The sequence below is a fragment of the Gorilla gorilla genome, chromosome 7 (assembly GCF_029281585.2).
Source record: "Gorilla gorilla gorilla isolate KB3781 chromosome 7, NHGRI_mGorGor1-v2.1_pri, whole genome shotgun sequence".
In the NCBI taxonomy this organism is placed as follows: domain Eukaryota; kingdom Metazoa; phylum Chordata; class Mammalia; order Primates; family Hominidae; genus Gorilla; species Gorilla gorilla.
In genome coordinates, this window is record NC_073231.2 from 103,629,194 (window position 1) to 103,644,548 (window position 15,355).

The 15,355-nt window shown below is 45.2% G+C and overlaps 1 protein-coding gene across 1 annotated transcript in view; it reads left to right on the forward strand.

Moving 5' to 3' along the window:
• Positions 1–15,355, forward strand: part of LAPTM4B (lysosomal protein transmembrane 4 beta) — an 81,492-nt gene that overhangs the window by 24,719 nt on the left and 41,418 nt on the right. The window contains 1 exon segment of the mRNA XM_019032164.4: positions 7,856–7,967. Within this exon segment, the coding sequence (XP_018887709.3) occupies positions 7,856–7,967 (112 nt within the window).

A 15,355-nucleotide genomic window follows, 5' to 3' on the forward strand; every position in this document is an offset into this window, starting at 1 on the left:
ACATTTTCTCATCATTAACATTAAAAAAAAATAAGATTTTAATGCTTGTATAGGATTCTGTTACTTGGCTTTAATATTCAGTCATTCTACTTTTGTTTCAAGTTTTCACTATTATACGTAAGTCTGCAGTGATCATTTTTGGATACAACCTGTGTAAATTTCTGATCGTTGTTTAATTACTGTATCAGTGGGTTTGAATGTTCATAAGGATTTTTTTTTATTGAGGCTTTTAAAAAGGAGAGCTGACAATTACATTTTCAGTTGTTTAGATTCAAGCTGCAAGTCTCTTATTTGGGATCTGATAGATGACTTATGGGTGAAAAGCACTTTGAATTCCTGGAACATATTCAGGGGCCTAACAGCACTTTAGAAATTGGACAGAAGTTGGATTTATTTACATGTGGAAGTAATCATTGTTAAGAACAAGGAAAAATATGTGACATCACAGGATCAGTTTGTAAATAGAACAGGAACAGTTTGCTCATGACATAAAAAAACAGACAATGAAAGCCCAAATATAAGTGAGCATTAACTGAATTAGAGCATAAGTGTGTCCCCTCTTTTGCATTTAGATCAACTGTGGGCATTATGTATTCTGCTCCTGGCAAGCCTGAGCGTCGTCTTGGTTCTCATTTGTGGTGATGTTTTATTCTTGGTTAGAATGGATGATTGAGTGATTGCCATTTTCGCTCTTTCAGGACATTCTTACCCAGTGTTGCTGGGGCTTTGACTCATGTTTGACCTTTTCTATCTGTCTGGGTTTAGTAGCTACCATGGCTAATCCTATCCCCAACCCCTTTGCACAGACATAAGTCCTCATGGCTCCCCATTTTCTATTCACATCATTCATGGTGTGCCAGATTCCCATCCAACAATTGAGGTTTTATATAATAATAATACAGTAGATACGTGGTGGTTCACAGACCTTCTTATATTAGGAAAATTCCACACTGATTAAAAGCCACAGTGGTGAGTCATTTGTGATGTGTAGTGAGCTTACCTGTCATATCTTTGTTTTATCTGTGTCCCCTCTATCTGGACGGCCTCGTGAAGAACCAGGGCACCTGGACGGAGACTTGGTCCCCCGAGAGAAAGAACACAGGGCTAGAGGTAGAGTGGGTGATAATAGTTACTACAGCATTTATGACACTGGCAGGTTTAGGACCCAGGACCCACTCTGGAGTAAGAAGGACACACTGAGCCAGCAGCCAGGACTCTGTTGTCAGATACCATGTGATGTGTTACAGAGATGGAGCAGGAGAGGGCAGAAAGGCATGTAAGTATCTGACAGCATCAGGCTGTCAGAACTCCAGTAGCAAACAGAAAAACAGGGCACACATGAATACCACAGGGCAAGTACAAAGAGGAGGGTTAGAGGCCAGATGGATAAGCTAAAAATAGGATTATTTGGACATCCTGCAGTACTTTCAGCACAGTGTATCTAAAATCGACGTCGTCATAGTCCTTCCACTGACCTTTTCCATTTCTAATAATGACAAGATACATCCTGTCACCAGGCTTGAAGTCTTAGGTCTTTTTGCTTCTTTTTCCGTGTTCTTTGCTTGTAGTCAGTTACTGTATCTCTAGTAATTCTGCCTCCATGTGGAAAGGTCTTGGGGTTCCAACCTTGGCTCTCCCACACATAGGCCCTAAGATAAAGTCACTAAACCTCACCACCTAACATGGAAGAAGACCATCTCACAGGGTTGTCATGAGAATTGGAGATGAAATGCCCTATTACTTCTTAGCCAGACTATTGTAGGTGTTTCCAGGGTCAAAGGACAAAAATTACAACAATTTAGTTTAAAGATCTTAATTGGCTTTCTAGAATTGGGCAACACTTCATCTCATAAAATAGAGTATCCTGTGAGCTAAGCAGAGGAGCTTGGCTTTTTAGAGAGAAATGGGCTGAAGAAACCAGAAACAAAGAACTAAAAGCAGATGAGTCGTTTCAAAGGGACTTTTCTTGTGAGGCAGGGGCAGGAAGACAGAACAATACAAAAATAACTGATGGTTAGCATCAGGTGACTTCAGGTTATCTGAACCTGAGCATGGTGACTGCATTTTGGTTTGTAGTCTAGTATGTTGAGGCCCTATTGTGCAGGAGCTCAGTCTGCAACAATGGCCGCCTATAATTTTTATTTGACACCAGATTGGATTCCTGCCTCTAATTTAGCCTTCCCACTTCTGCCAGTTTGTTCTTTCTAACAACATAGCTCTGATCATGTCATATCCTTCCTCAAAACCTTATGGCATTTTCATTAACTATTAGAATTCCTATCCTAGTTTCGAGGCCTCTTCACCACCTGGCCCCATCCTACATTTTTGGTTCTATCCTCTAACATTTCCTTTTATACCCCCTGACCCTGGCGTTCCAGCCACATTGAACTTGCTGTCTTGAGGAGATGTCTTTGTCTCAGTGGCATTGCTCATACTTGGAATTGTTCTTTTCCACACCTCTCAGGCTCCAAATCTTCATCTTTCGAGTTCCTGTTCAAATGCTCCCATCTCTGTTGCAGGTCCCTGCAACCCCTGACTGTAACTCTCCTTAACTTCCATGATTCTTTCTCTGAGCTCTTGTCACATTCATTGCTTTATGCTTTTTGTTTTTTGGGTACATGATATATTTAACTTCATGCTCTGAGTCCTGGGGAGTTCTTCCTAAGCACTTAGCAAATATGTGTTGTAGGCAATTAGTAGCTATATATGATCAGTAGACTCCACGGGGGAATAATAAGCGGATTAAGAGTTGACAGGTCCCTAGGGACTGAGAGTGCAGGAAAGCACAGGCGTAAAGCAGGTGCGTTAACACTGGCTTTAGAAGATCTAGAAAACTAGTAACCAAGAGCTTTTAACATGGTTCTTGTTAAGGTGTGAAGAGGTAAGATAACTAATTTGAGTGGCTATTGTATGCCAGTCACCGGTCTAGATATTTTATGTATATTCACTCATTTGAACTCTGGCCAGATGACATTCTTCCCTTCTGTAATATTACCCCTTGACCTCTTTTTTTGTTGTTGTTTGGAGGTGGAGTTTTCGCTCTTGTTGCCCAGGCTAGAGTGCAGTGACGCAATCTCGGCTCACCGTAACCTCCGCCTCCCGGGTTCAAGCCATTCTCCTGCCTCAGCTTCCGGAGTAGCTGGGATTACAGGCATGCACCACCATGCCCGGCTAATTTTGTATTTTTGGTGGAGACAGGGTTTCTTCATGTTGGTCAGGCTCATCTTAAACTCCTGACTTCTGGTGATCTGCCCGCCTTGGCCTCCCAAAGTGCTAGGATTACAGGCATGAGCCACTGTGCCCAGCCCCGTTGACTTCTTGTTACACTCACAATAAAATACAAAGTCAGGTGGTGGCTCGCGCATTTAATCCCAGGACTTCGGGAGGCCGGGGCAGGAGGATCACTTGAGCCTGAGAGTTCAAGACCAGTCTGGGCAACATAGTGACACACCCCATCTCTAATTAAAAAAAAACAAAAAAAAACTCCGTAAGTAGCCCTACAGGACCCCAGATTCACACTGTACGACTTCCTCACCTTTCCATCTTCTCTGACCAGCTCCTTACCTCTGCTCCCTCCTCTAAAGCTTTTTGCCCATGAATCCCAAATTTATGTTTTTTCATTTCAGCTTTAAAACTCTACCCTATTATGATAACAGTAATGGAGTACATTGCCCTTGTGTGGTTCTTCATACTTTTTTTTTTTTTTTTTTGAGATGGAGTTTCGCTCTTGTTGCCCAGGCTGGAGTGCAATGGTGCCATCTTAGCTCACTGCCATCTCCGTCCCCCGCCGGGTTCAAGTGATTCTCCTGCCTTGGCCTCCGGAGTAGCTGGGATTACAGGCACACGCTAACATGTCCAGCTAATTTTTCTATTTTTAGCAGAGATGGGGTTTCACCACGTTGGCCAAACTGGTCTCAAACTCCTGACCTCAGGTGATCCATCTGCCTCGGCCTCCTAAAGTGCTAGGATTACAGGCCACCATGCCCAGCTCTTCATAATTTTTCAAAGCACATTCCTCTTATTTCGTTTGATCTTATTTCAGTCCACAATTTTCCACATACCTTTTCTCAAAAATAAGAGTATAGAAGAGTTGGGTGCAGTGGCTCACACCTGTAATCCCAGCACTTTGGGAGTCTGAGGCGGGCGGATCACTTGAGACCAGCCTGGCCAATATGGTGAAACGCTGTCTCTAATAAAAATACAAAAAATTAGCCAGGTGTGGTGGCAGGTGTCTGTAATCGCAGCTACAGGCTCCTACTGAGGCGGGAGAATCACTTGAACCTGGGTGGTGGAGGTTGCGGTGAGCCGAGCTTGCGCCACTGCACTCCAGCCTGGGCGACAGTGCGAGACTCCGTCTCAAAAAAAAAAAAGTATAGAGGGATTGAAATGCCAAGAAAACTTGACAGTTTATCAAATAACATCTGTGCCATACATCTTAATGCCAGTTGTGGGACTGGCCTGTGGCTCCTTTAAGCCTTGGAGTTGTAACAGAAAGTTTTCTTCAGATAGCTTTGTTAATCACACTGTTTAAAATGTGCTATGAAATTTCTTGGATCTTTGGAGAGAAACAAGATACTGTTATAATAATTGCTGTGGAGATGTTACTGGAAAGGGGATCCAGACCCCAAGAGAGGGTTCTTGGACCTCGTGCAAGAAATAATTCAGATTGAGTCCATAGAGTAAAGTGAATGTAAGTTTATTAAGTAAAGAAACAAAAGAATGGTTACTCCATAGGCAGAGCAGTAGCTTGGACTGCTCGACTGATAATACTATAATTATTTATTCATTATATGCTAAACAAGGGGTGGATTATTCATGCATTTTCCAGGAAAGGGGTGGGCAATTCCCGGAAATGAGAGTTCCTCCCCTTTTCAGGCCATATAGGGTAACTACCTGACGTTGCCATGGCATTTGTAAATTGTCATGGCGCTGGTGGGAGTGTCTTTTAGCATGCATGCTAATGTATTATAACTAGTGCATAATGAGAAGTGAGGACAGCCAGAGCTCACTTTTGTCACCATCTTGGTTTTGATGGGTTTTGGCCGGCTTCTTTACCATCACCTGTTTTATCGGCATGGTCTTTGTGACCTGTACCTTGCGCTGACCTCCTATCTCATCCTGTGACTTAGAAGGCCTAACCTCCTGGAAGTGCAGCCCAGTGGGTCTTAGCCACATTTTACCAAGCCCCTGTTCATAATGGAGTCGCTTTGGTTCAGATGCCTTTGACGGAGAAGGTAACTTTTCACTATATATTCTTTGTACAGTTCAGATGTTTGGTTAAACACATGCTTGTAGTATCTGTTTAAATTAGTTATATGTATATGTATACTCTGGGAAGTGGCTCTTCTCATTATTACAATTTTTTTTCAGAAAGCAATCAGCTTTTATTTGACAATTTGGAAAATACAGGAAGAAAAAAAGTTATTCCAGCCAGGCGCGGTGCCTCACGCCTATAATCCTAGCACTTTGGGAGGCCGAGGCGGGTGGATCACGAGGTCAGGAGTTCAAGACCAGCCTGACCAAGACGGTGAAACCCCATCTCTACTAAAAATACAAAAATTAGCCGGGTGTGGTGGCAGGCACCTGTAATCCCAGCTACTCGAGAGGCTGAGGCATGAGAATCGCTTGAACCTGGCAGGTGGCGGTTGGAGTGAGCCGAGATTGTGCCACTACACTCCAGCCTGGGTGACAGAGTGAGACTCCGTCTCAAAAAAAAAAGAAAAAAAAAGAAGTTACTTCGAATCCTACAATAATCCTGAAATAACCAATTGGGATTGTCATTTAAAAATGAACTTTTTTTTTTCTTTTTTTTTCTTCCCCTGAGACAGGGTCTCACTCTTTCACCCAGGCTGGAGGGCAGTGGCACGATCTCAGCTCACTGGAACCTCTGCCTCCCTGGTTGAAGTGATTCTCCTGCCTCAGCCTCCTGAATAGCTGGGATTACAGGCATCCACCACCACGCCCAACTAATTTGCATTTTAAGAAATAGGGTTTCACCATGTTGGCCAGGCTGGTCTCGAACTCCTAATCTCAAGTAATCCACCCACCTCGGCTTCCCAAAGTGGTGGGATTACAGGTGTGAGCCACTGTGCCGGGCCAAAAATAAACTCTTGAATGGATGTTCTGTAAAACATTTATACTTCCTTTAAACAGGTATTTCCAAGTATGTGGATTTTTGTTTATTTGGTTTTGAGGGAAGGTCTTACTATGTTGCTCAGGTTGGAGTGCAGTGGCACATCAGCTCACTGTAGCCTCAAACTCCTGGGCTCAGGCGATCCTTCCACCTCAGCCTCCTGAGGAGCTGGGACTACAGGCGTGCGCCACTGTGCGTGGCTCATTTTCTTGTTTGTTGAGATGGGGTCTCACTGTGTTGTCCAGGCTTGTCTTGAACTCCTGGGCTCAACTGATCTTCCCACCTCAGCCTCCCAAAGTGCTGGGATTACAGACATGAGCCACTGTGTTCAACCCAAATATGATTTTTGTGGTAGGATATGCCATTAGTTAGTAGGAGGCTTTTCTCTGTGTATCTTCACTCCATTTGAGAAGAGTAAAACATAGAACTGTGCCATAAGTTTCTGAACTTAGAATAGTAAAGAAGTAACAAGCCAGTCTTGGCCTGGCCCAATGATGCGCACCTGTAGGCCCAGCTACTTGGGAGGCAGAGGTGGGAGGATTGCTTGAGCCCAGGAGTTTGAGGCCAGCCTGGGCAATATAGACACCTTGTCTCTCAGCAGACAACAACCCAGTCTTAGCTGGTGCCTCACTTAAACTCTGCAATCCTTGCTACCCCAGCCCCATCAAAGTTAATATGTGTGTGTATTGTCCAGCAGTGACAGGAAGAATAAAGGAAATAGAAATGAAGAGGTAGAATGATCAGGATTTTGCAGTTGGTTGAGTGTGCAGGATAAAGATGGTAAACTCAGATGATCAAGTTTCATATATGGACAGGAGACTTGTAGAGGTTAGGTTTTGGAACCTAAATTCCTGGATTCAAATCCCATCTCTACAGCTTGGTAGTTGTTTGTTCCTGGGCAGTGTTTTTTAACCTCTGAGCCTCAGTTTGCTATGTATAACATGGGAATAATTCAGTACCCACTTCGTTAGGTTATTGCAGGGCTTAAGAGAGATTCCACATAAAGCACTTAGCATAGTGCCTGAATGTTTTTCATTAATTATTAATAGCGAGGCCATTTTTTAAGTTAGAGAACAAATAAGGAGGGCAGAAGTGGGAGATGTTAAAGAAGGTGATTTTCATTTAGAAGAGCTGAGTTTAAAGTAGCCAAGGGCAGTACTCAGAAGACAGGACTACTGGCCTGGCCTGGCCTGGAAAGGGTTGTTGCAGAAGGATGATCCTGGATCCACTATGTAGCTTTGCATTCATTCTCTGAAACTGCTTCCTAGATGGCTTCAAAGCTCTCAGAGCTCCACTAGTTTGAACCTGTAAAATGTTTGATTAACTGAGATAACTTGGGTTGCTTACCTTTAGCTCTAGAGTGTAGCTGACTCACTGGAAAGTTTTTGTGCTTTTTCAACCACTGGCGCCAGGGCTGATGCCTGTGTTTGTGTGTGCTGTTCACTGCTCTGTGGTGCCTGGGCCAGGGGGAATGAGGTAAAATCCTGCTGTTGTCTTCACTCCAAGCCTTGTGCACTTGGCTGCAGCTGAATGGGCTGGCAGCATTTCTGCCTTGGGAATGTTTATCTCCTCCCTCGATGGGTGGGGCTTAGTGTTGAGAGTCAAGCCACTGAAGAAGTTGCCTGTGGCCAGCCTGACTCCATGTGGTCAGTGTAATTTTCTATTATAAGGATTGCATCCTGGGGTTACTTAAATTCTTTTTTTTTTTTTTTCTTGTTGCAGATCATCAATGCTGTGGTACTGTTGATTTTATTGAGTGCCCTGGCTGATCCGGATCAGTATCACTTTTCAAGTTCTGAACTGGGAGGTGACTTTGAGTTCATGGATGATGCCAGTAAGTAGTAGATATTTGGGTATTTTCAAGGGCAGGGAATCTGACTGCCAGCACTTCCTATTAAATTACAAATATAGACTCGTGAGTTCATTTGAGCTGATATATAACTTGTCATTGCAAATCAACGAATATTTGTGTGCGTCTAACATTCTGTTTTCTAGGTGCAAGAGTCTAAATAAGATCTATTTTCATCTTATGTTAACTTACCCATTTAAAAATGATTGCATTATCATAGACTTTCTACCCTGGGCCTTTTGGCCTTTTTTGAGAGGAAGAGGTATAAATGCCAGGAAGGAAGGTGAAAAGGCTTGTGCTTATCTCCTTGTGTCTTCTATTATGTTTCAGTATTTATTTTTATTCTAGGAGTGATCCTTTTCCATTCTAGAAATGATGTTGCAGATTATTTGGGGGAATTTAGGGCCTTTTCCCAGTGAATGGAAATATGTACAGGGATGTGGATGTGGGGTAAGCAGGGAGGAAGCTAGGCTCCCAGCTTGAAGATCACTGCAGCCTCATCATTTTATAATCATTATGCCAAGTCCATGCCAAAGGAGAGGAGTAGTGCTGTGCATAATCTCCAGCAGAAGATAGTACAGATTTATTTCTCATTGGCTTCGGAGAACTTCAAATGAGTTTTTCTTAAAAAGTGTTGGAGCAAAGTAAGGGGAGAGAGTGGCTCAACATGCAGTTTTAGAGATCGGAAGCATTCGAAAGACATGGTGAGGGCTCTTTGTTTCTCCAAGTAAGAAAAAGCTGTTCAGTGGTTTTAACTAAATGCATGAACTGATATATGCATTTAAGATCCCTTTTGCTGCTGAGTAGGGTACTGGGTGTGTGAGCACAGAGCCTGGGAGAGTGGTATTGGGGATACCACCTAGGCTGCACTGGGGATAGAGAACAGGGAAGGATTTGGCAACTTGCTGTTTTGGGCAGCGAAGGAGACGGAGGAATCAAAGATGACTTCTGCTTTCCAGTTTTAGGAGATGACCTGCATCTTAACTGAGCTGAGAAAGTCCGGAGTCAGGAGGTGGGAACAGACCTGGGGGAGAAAAATAGACTTTAATTTCAGTAACTAGCTGAGCACAGTTGTTTGGAATTGATATGGTTTGGCTGTGTCCCCACCCAAATCTCGAATTGTATCTCCCAGAATTCCCCTGTATTGTGGGAGGGACCCAGGGGGAGGTAATTGAATTGTGGGAGCTGCTCTTTCCCTTGCTATTCTTGTGATAGTAAGTCTCATGAGATTGAGACCGAGGCTGGCAGATCAGCTGAGGCCAGGAGTTCGAGACCAGCCTGGCCAAGGTGACAATACCTCATCTCTACTAAAAATAGAAAAATTAGCCCAGTGTGTTGGTGGGTGCCTGTAATCCCAGCTACTTGGGAGGCTGAGGCAGGAGAATTGCTTGAACCCCAGGCGGCGGAGGTTGCAGTGAGCCGAGAGCGCGCCAGTGCACTTCAGCCTGGGCAACAGGTCACTTTTGCTTTTTCTTCATTCTCTCTTGTCACCGCCATGTAAGAAGTCCCTTTCACCCTTTGCCATGATTCTGAGGCCTCCCCAGCCATGTGGAACTGTAAGTCCAGTTAAACCTCTTTTTCTTCCCAGTCTCGGATATGTCTTTATCAGCAGCATGAAAGCAGACTAATACAGGAGTGTAGGCTCCGAAGCCAGAAGAGGTCAGTTTGAGTTCTGACACTGCAGTGTGTTGAAGATGCTAAACTTGAGCTAGTGACTTATCATTGTGTGCCTCAATTTCCCCCTCTGCAAGATAGGAGTGACTTTATAACCACATGATTTAAATGATAGAAAGTAATTACAGACTGGCCACGGTGGCTCACACCTGTAATCCCAGCATTTTGGGAGCCTGGGAGGGTGGTGGGGATCACTTGAGATCAGGAGTTCAAGACCAGCCTGGCCAACGTGGCAAAACACCATCTCTACTAAAATCTACTTGCCTCAGAGTTGTTGTGAGGATTAAATGAGTTAGTGCGTAAAACATGCTTAGAATGGGGCCTGGCCCATAGGAAGTGCTCAGTACCTTTTGCTGTTTCAGCTACTATTATCTAGATTGTTATGGCTGGAACATGTGAACCATCTTAAAGTGGAGAGGCTACAAAGGTCAGGCATGGGAGTCTGTGGCCCAGAGGAAATATTTGGACTGAGATTATAGATTTGAGGATATCAGCCTAAAAACTGAATTTCTGTTAGGGAAAGAGTAAAAAGAAAAGGCAACGGGGCCCAGAACTGAGCCCTGAAGGAGCTCCAACTGTAAGAGGCCAGGAGGAAGAATGAGAGAGTAACTAACTGGTAGTGAAGTAAACAGAGAACCAAGAGATGCTTTCTAGCCATCATCTTCCACCACTGTTGTTTCATAACATGGATTAAGAAGTTGGGGCATTAAAGTTACTGCAGAGATAACTAAAAAAAAAAAAAAAAAAAAAAGGAAAAGTTGGCATTATATTATCCTGGGATTTGAGATCCTGATTAGCTGGGATTATAGGCATGTGCCATCACATGGCTGATTTTTGTGTGTTTTGTAGAGATGGGGTTTCGCCATGTTGCGCAGGCTGGTCTGGAACTCTTGAGCTCAACTGGTCCACCTACCTTGGCCTCCCAAAGTGCTGGGATTATAGGCATGAGCCACCACAACTGGCCAATTTTCATAATTTTCAAGCACAATTTGAAGTAATTGATTATTCAGGCTGGTCTCAGTGGCTCATGCCTGTAATTCCAGCACTTTGGGAGGCCAAGGCAGGCAGATCACCTGAGGTCAGGAGTTGCGAGACCAGCCTGTCCAACATGGCAAAACCCCATCTCTACTAAAAACACAAAAATTAGCTGGGCATGATAGACACCTGGTAATCCCAGCTACTCAGGAGGCTGAGGCAGGAGAATTGCTTGAACCTGGGAGGGGGGAGTTTGCAGTGAGCCGAGATCGCGCCATTGCACTCTAGCCTGGGTGACAGAGTGAGACTACGTTTCAAAATTAAAATAAAATAAAATAAATAATCCATCTCAAGGATTACTAATCCTGTCCACACATGAGTTAAATATGGAAAGCTGTGTCCAATAACCTTTGGCCTATGAGCTTATTTATTAAAGGAGACCAAAATACATATAAAAGAAGTTTAAAAAAACAGATTCAGGTGAATATCCACTTTTCTGTACCTTTATAACCACGTGATTTAAATGATAGAAAGTAATTACAGACTGGGTGCGGTGGCTCACACCTGTAATCCTAGCACTTTGGGAGGCTGGGGGTGGTGGTGGGTGGATCACTTGAGACCAGGAGTTCAAGACCAGCCTGGCCAACATGGCAAAACCCTGTCTCTACTAAAAATACAAAAAAAGTAGCCAGGTGTGGTGGCATGTGCCTGTGGTCCCAGCTACTTGGGAGGCTGAGGCAGGAGAATCGCTTTAACCCGGGAGGCAGAGGCTGCAGTGAGCCGAGATCATGCCACTACACTCCAGCCTGGGCGACAGAGCAAGACTGCATCTCAGAAAAAAAAAAAAAAAGAAAGTCCCTCTCCCCTCTCCCCGGTCTCCCTCTCCCTCTCCCCTCTCCACGGTCTCCCTCTCCCTCTCCCCTCTCCACGGTCTCCCTCTCCCTCTCCCCTCTCCACGGTCTCCCTCTCCCTCTCCCCTCTCCACGGTCTCCCTCTCCCTCTCCCCTCTCCACGGTCTCCCTCTCCCTCTCCCCTCTCCACGGTCTCCCTCTCATGCAGAGCCAAAGCTGAACTGTGCTGCTGCCATCTCGGCTCACTGCAACCTCCCTGCCTGATTCTCCTGCCTCAGCCTGCCCAGTGCCTGCGATTGCAGGCGTGCGCCGCCACGCCTGACTGGTTTTCGAATTTTTTTGGTGGAGACGGGGTTTGCTGTGTTGGCCGGGCTGGTCTCCAGTTCCTAACCGCGAGTGATCCGCCAGCCTCGGCCTCCCGAGGTGCCGGGATTGCAGACGGAGTCTCGTTAACTCAGTGCTCAATGGCGCCCAGGCTGGAGTGCAGTGGCGTGATCTCGGCTGGCTACAACCTCCACCTCCCAGCCGCCTGCCTTGGCCCCCCAAAGTGCGGAGATTGCAGCCTCTGCCCGGCTGCCACCCCATCTGGGAAGTGAGGAGCGTCTCTGCCTGGCCGCCCATCGTCTGGGATGTGAGGAGCCCCTCTGCCTGGCTGCCCAGTCTGGAAAGTGAGGAGCGTCTCTGCCCGGCCGCCATCCCACCTGGGAAGTGAGGAGCGCCTCTTCCTGGCCGCCATCCCATCTAGGAAGTGAGGAGCGTCTCTGCCCGGCAGCCCACCGTCTGAGATGTGGGGAGCGCCTCTGCCCCGCCGCCCCGTCTGGGATGTGAGGAGCGCCTCGGCCCGGCCGCGACCCCGTCTGGGAGGTGAGGAGCGTCTCTGCCCGGCTGCCCTGTCTGAGAAGTGAGGAGCCCCTCCGCCTGGCAACTGCCCCGTCTGAGAAGTGAGGAGCCCCTCCGCCCCTCCGCCTGGCAACCGCCCCATCTGAGAAGTGAGGAGCCCCTCCGCCCGGCTGCCACCCCGTCTGGGAAGTGAGGAGCGTCTCCGCCCGGCAGCCACCCCGTCTGGGAGGGAGGTGGGGGTCAGCCCCCGCCAGGCCAGCCGCCCCGTCCGGGAGGGAGTTGGGGGGGTCAGCCCCCTGCCCGGCCAGCCGCCCTGTCCGGGAGGTGAGGGGCGCCTCTGCCCGGCCGCCCCCACTGGGAAGTGAGGAGCCCCTCTGCCCGGCCACCACCCCCGTCTAGGAGGTGTACCCAACAGCTCATTGAGAACGGGCCATGATGACAATGGCGGTTTTGTGGAATAGAAAAGGGGGCAAGGTGGGGAAAAGATTGAGAAATCGGAAGGTTGCTGTGTCTGTGTAGAAAGAAGTAGACAAGGGAGACTTTCCATTTTGTTCTGTACTAAGAAAAATTCTTCTGTCTTGGGATCCTGTTGATCTATGACCTTACCCCCAACCCTGTGCTCTCTGAAACATGTGCTGTGTCCACTCAGGGTTAAATGGATTAAAGGCGGTGCAAGATGTGCTTTGCTAAACAGATGCTTGAAGGCAGCATGCTTGTTAAGAGTCATCACCACTCCCTAATCTCAAGTACCCAGGGACACAAACACTCTGCCTAGGAAAACCAGAGACCTTTGTTCACTTGTTTGTCTGCTGACCTTCTCTCCACTACTGTCCTATGACCCTGCCAAATCCCCCTCTGCAAGAAACACCCAAGAATGATCAATAAAAAAAAAAAAAAAAGAAAGTAATTACAAACTATTCATTCAATCCTTTCAAATATATAAAATAGGAGAGAAACCACAAAGGCACTGGAATTAACATCCAGGACATTATAAAACAATTACTATTTTAAAGTCTTAAGTACCAGCAAGCCTTTCAGGGTAGCTAAATTAAGCCTATCATGTCAGATAGTTATTACCCAGCTTAATCTCTGGTGATTAGAATAAGGCATGCAGTGTTGCTACCAGATCCAGATAGAACCATAGCATTATCATTTACAACTTCTTTTCCTAACCTCGATTGCCTTAGAAAAGGAATCCCGCTACTGGAATTGTGTAGCTTTAATCTGAGGGGAAAGAAAGCAGAGTGACATGAATTTAACATTAATTAAATATTTTTTCTGGAAGAATTCATATGAGTATAATGGGGTTATTCAGAATAGACAGAGTAAGAAATGTTAGACCAGGTGCGGTAGCTCACATATGTAATCCCAGCACTTTGGGAGGCCGAAGTGGGTGGATTGCTTGAGCTCAGGAGTTCGAGATCAGCCTGGGCAACACAGCAAAACCCTGTCTCAACTAAAAATATAAAAATTAGTCGGGTGTGATGGTGCATACCTGTAATCCCAGCTACTTGGAAGGCTGAGGTGGGAGGATCACTTGAGCTTGGGTGGCAGAGGTTGCAGTGAGCCAAGATTGTGTCACTGCACTCCAGCCTGGGTGACAGAGCCAGACCCTGTCTCAAATTAAAAAATTACGAAAATTAATATAACAATTTTATCTTGATATCTTTTTACATTGGTGACAGCTATCTGAAGATTTCGTCCAGCCAGACAGAGCAGAACTCTTTCTCACTTTTGCAGGTGATCCTTTCCATGATCTGGTAGAAGAAAGCTAAATTCCTATTTATATTGAAATGAGGCATATAGGAGAATCTACTGGAATAAAGACAGAAAATATAAGAAAATGAGTTTAAAAATTTATTTTTGAGGCTGGGTCCCACTCTGTCACCAGGCTGGAGTGCAGTGTCGCACACAATCTGGGCTTACTGCAATCCCTACCTCTTGGGCTCAAGCGATTCTCCCACCTTAGCCTCCCAAGTAGCTGTAACTAGAGGCATGAGCCACCATGCCTGGTTAATTTTTTGTAGAGATGGGGTTTTGTCATGTTGCCCAGGCTGGTCTCAAACTCCTGAGCTCAAGCAATTTGTCATTCTCGACGTCCCAAAGTGCTAGGATTACAGGCATGAGCCACCCTACCCGCCCTCAATTTTTTCAGTGTTATAAAAATTGACTATACTGGGAAAGAATGTGGAACTGGCATAGATTGGAGGAGACACAATTAAATGCACTGTGGGATCCTGGATTAGATTCTGGAAAAGAAAAAGGACATTGAAGGGGAACAGGTAAAATTCAAATTAGTTGTACAGTTTAATTAACAGTGTTGTACCAATGTTAATTTCCTGGTTTTGGTAGTTATGCTACAGCTAGGTAAATTGTTAATAGGGGAAGCAGGGTGAAGGGTATACGTGAATTCTGCTGTGTTTGTAACTTTCCTATATGTCTAAAATGACATCAGAATAAAAAGTTAAAGCACAGGTAGTTCAGTCCACTGAGAAGCTCAAAGAGTAATGTTTGAAAAGCATGTATGTGTGGCATATTGTGTTACACACTCATAGCCCTGAGTAGAAGTAGACTTCATGGAATTTTATTTGTGAAATTTTGTTTGGCAAAGAATTGTAACATCAAGTGTCTGTACTATGCATAATATGAAACAGGAGTTCATCCATATTTCTAATTAATTTTGTGGTAGATTTGTCTTTCTGGTCAAACTTACTTTCTTCACTGGGCAGACAAATTTAGCCTGAAGAAAGAAATGGCCAGATAAGTTGTCAAGAAATGATGGCTACTTATATATACAGTCACCTGATTTAGGCTAAAGACACCACTACATTTATTGGAGAAAGGATGGTCTTTTCAATAAATGGTTCTGAGTGAAATTGATAAGAGAAAGACAGACACCTCACAAAAGAAGATATCCATAAGAGAATATTCTCCACATTGCAAGTTATAGGGAATTGCAAATTACGGCTACAGTAGTAAATTACCGTGCCCCTTCAAAATGACCAGCATTAACGCAGTTAACAATACCACCTA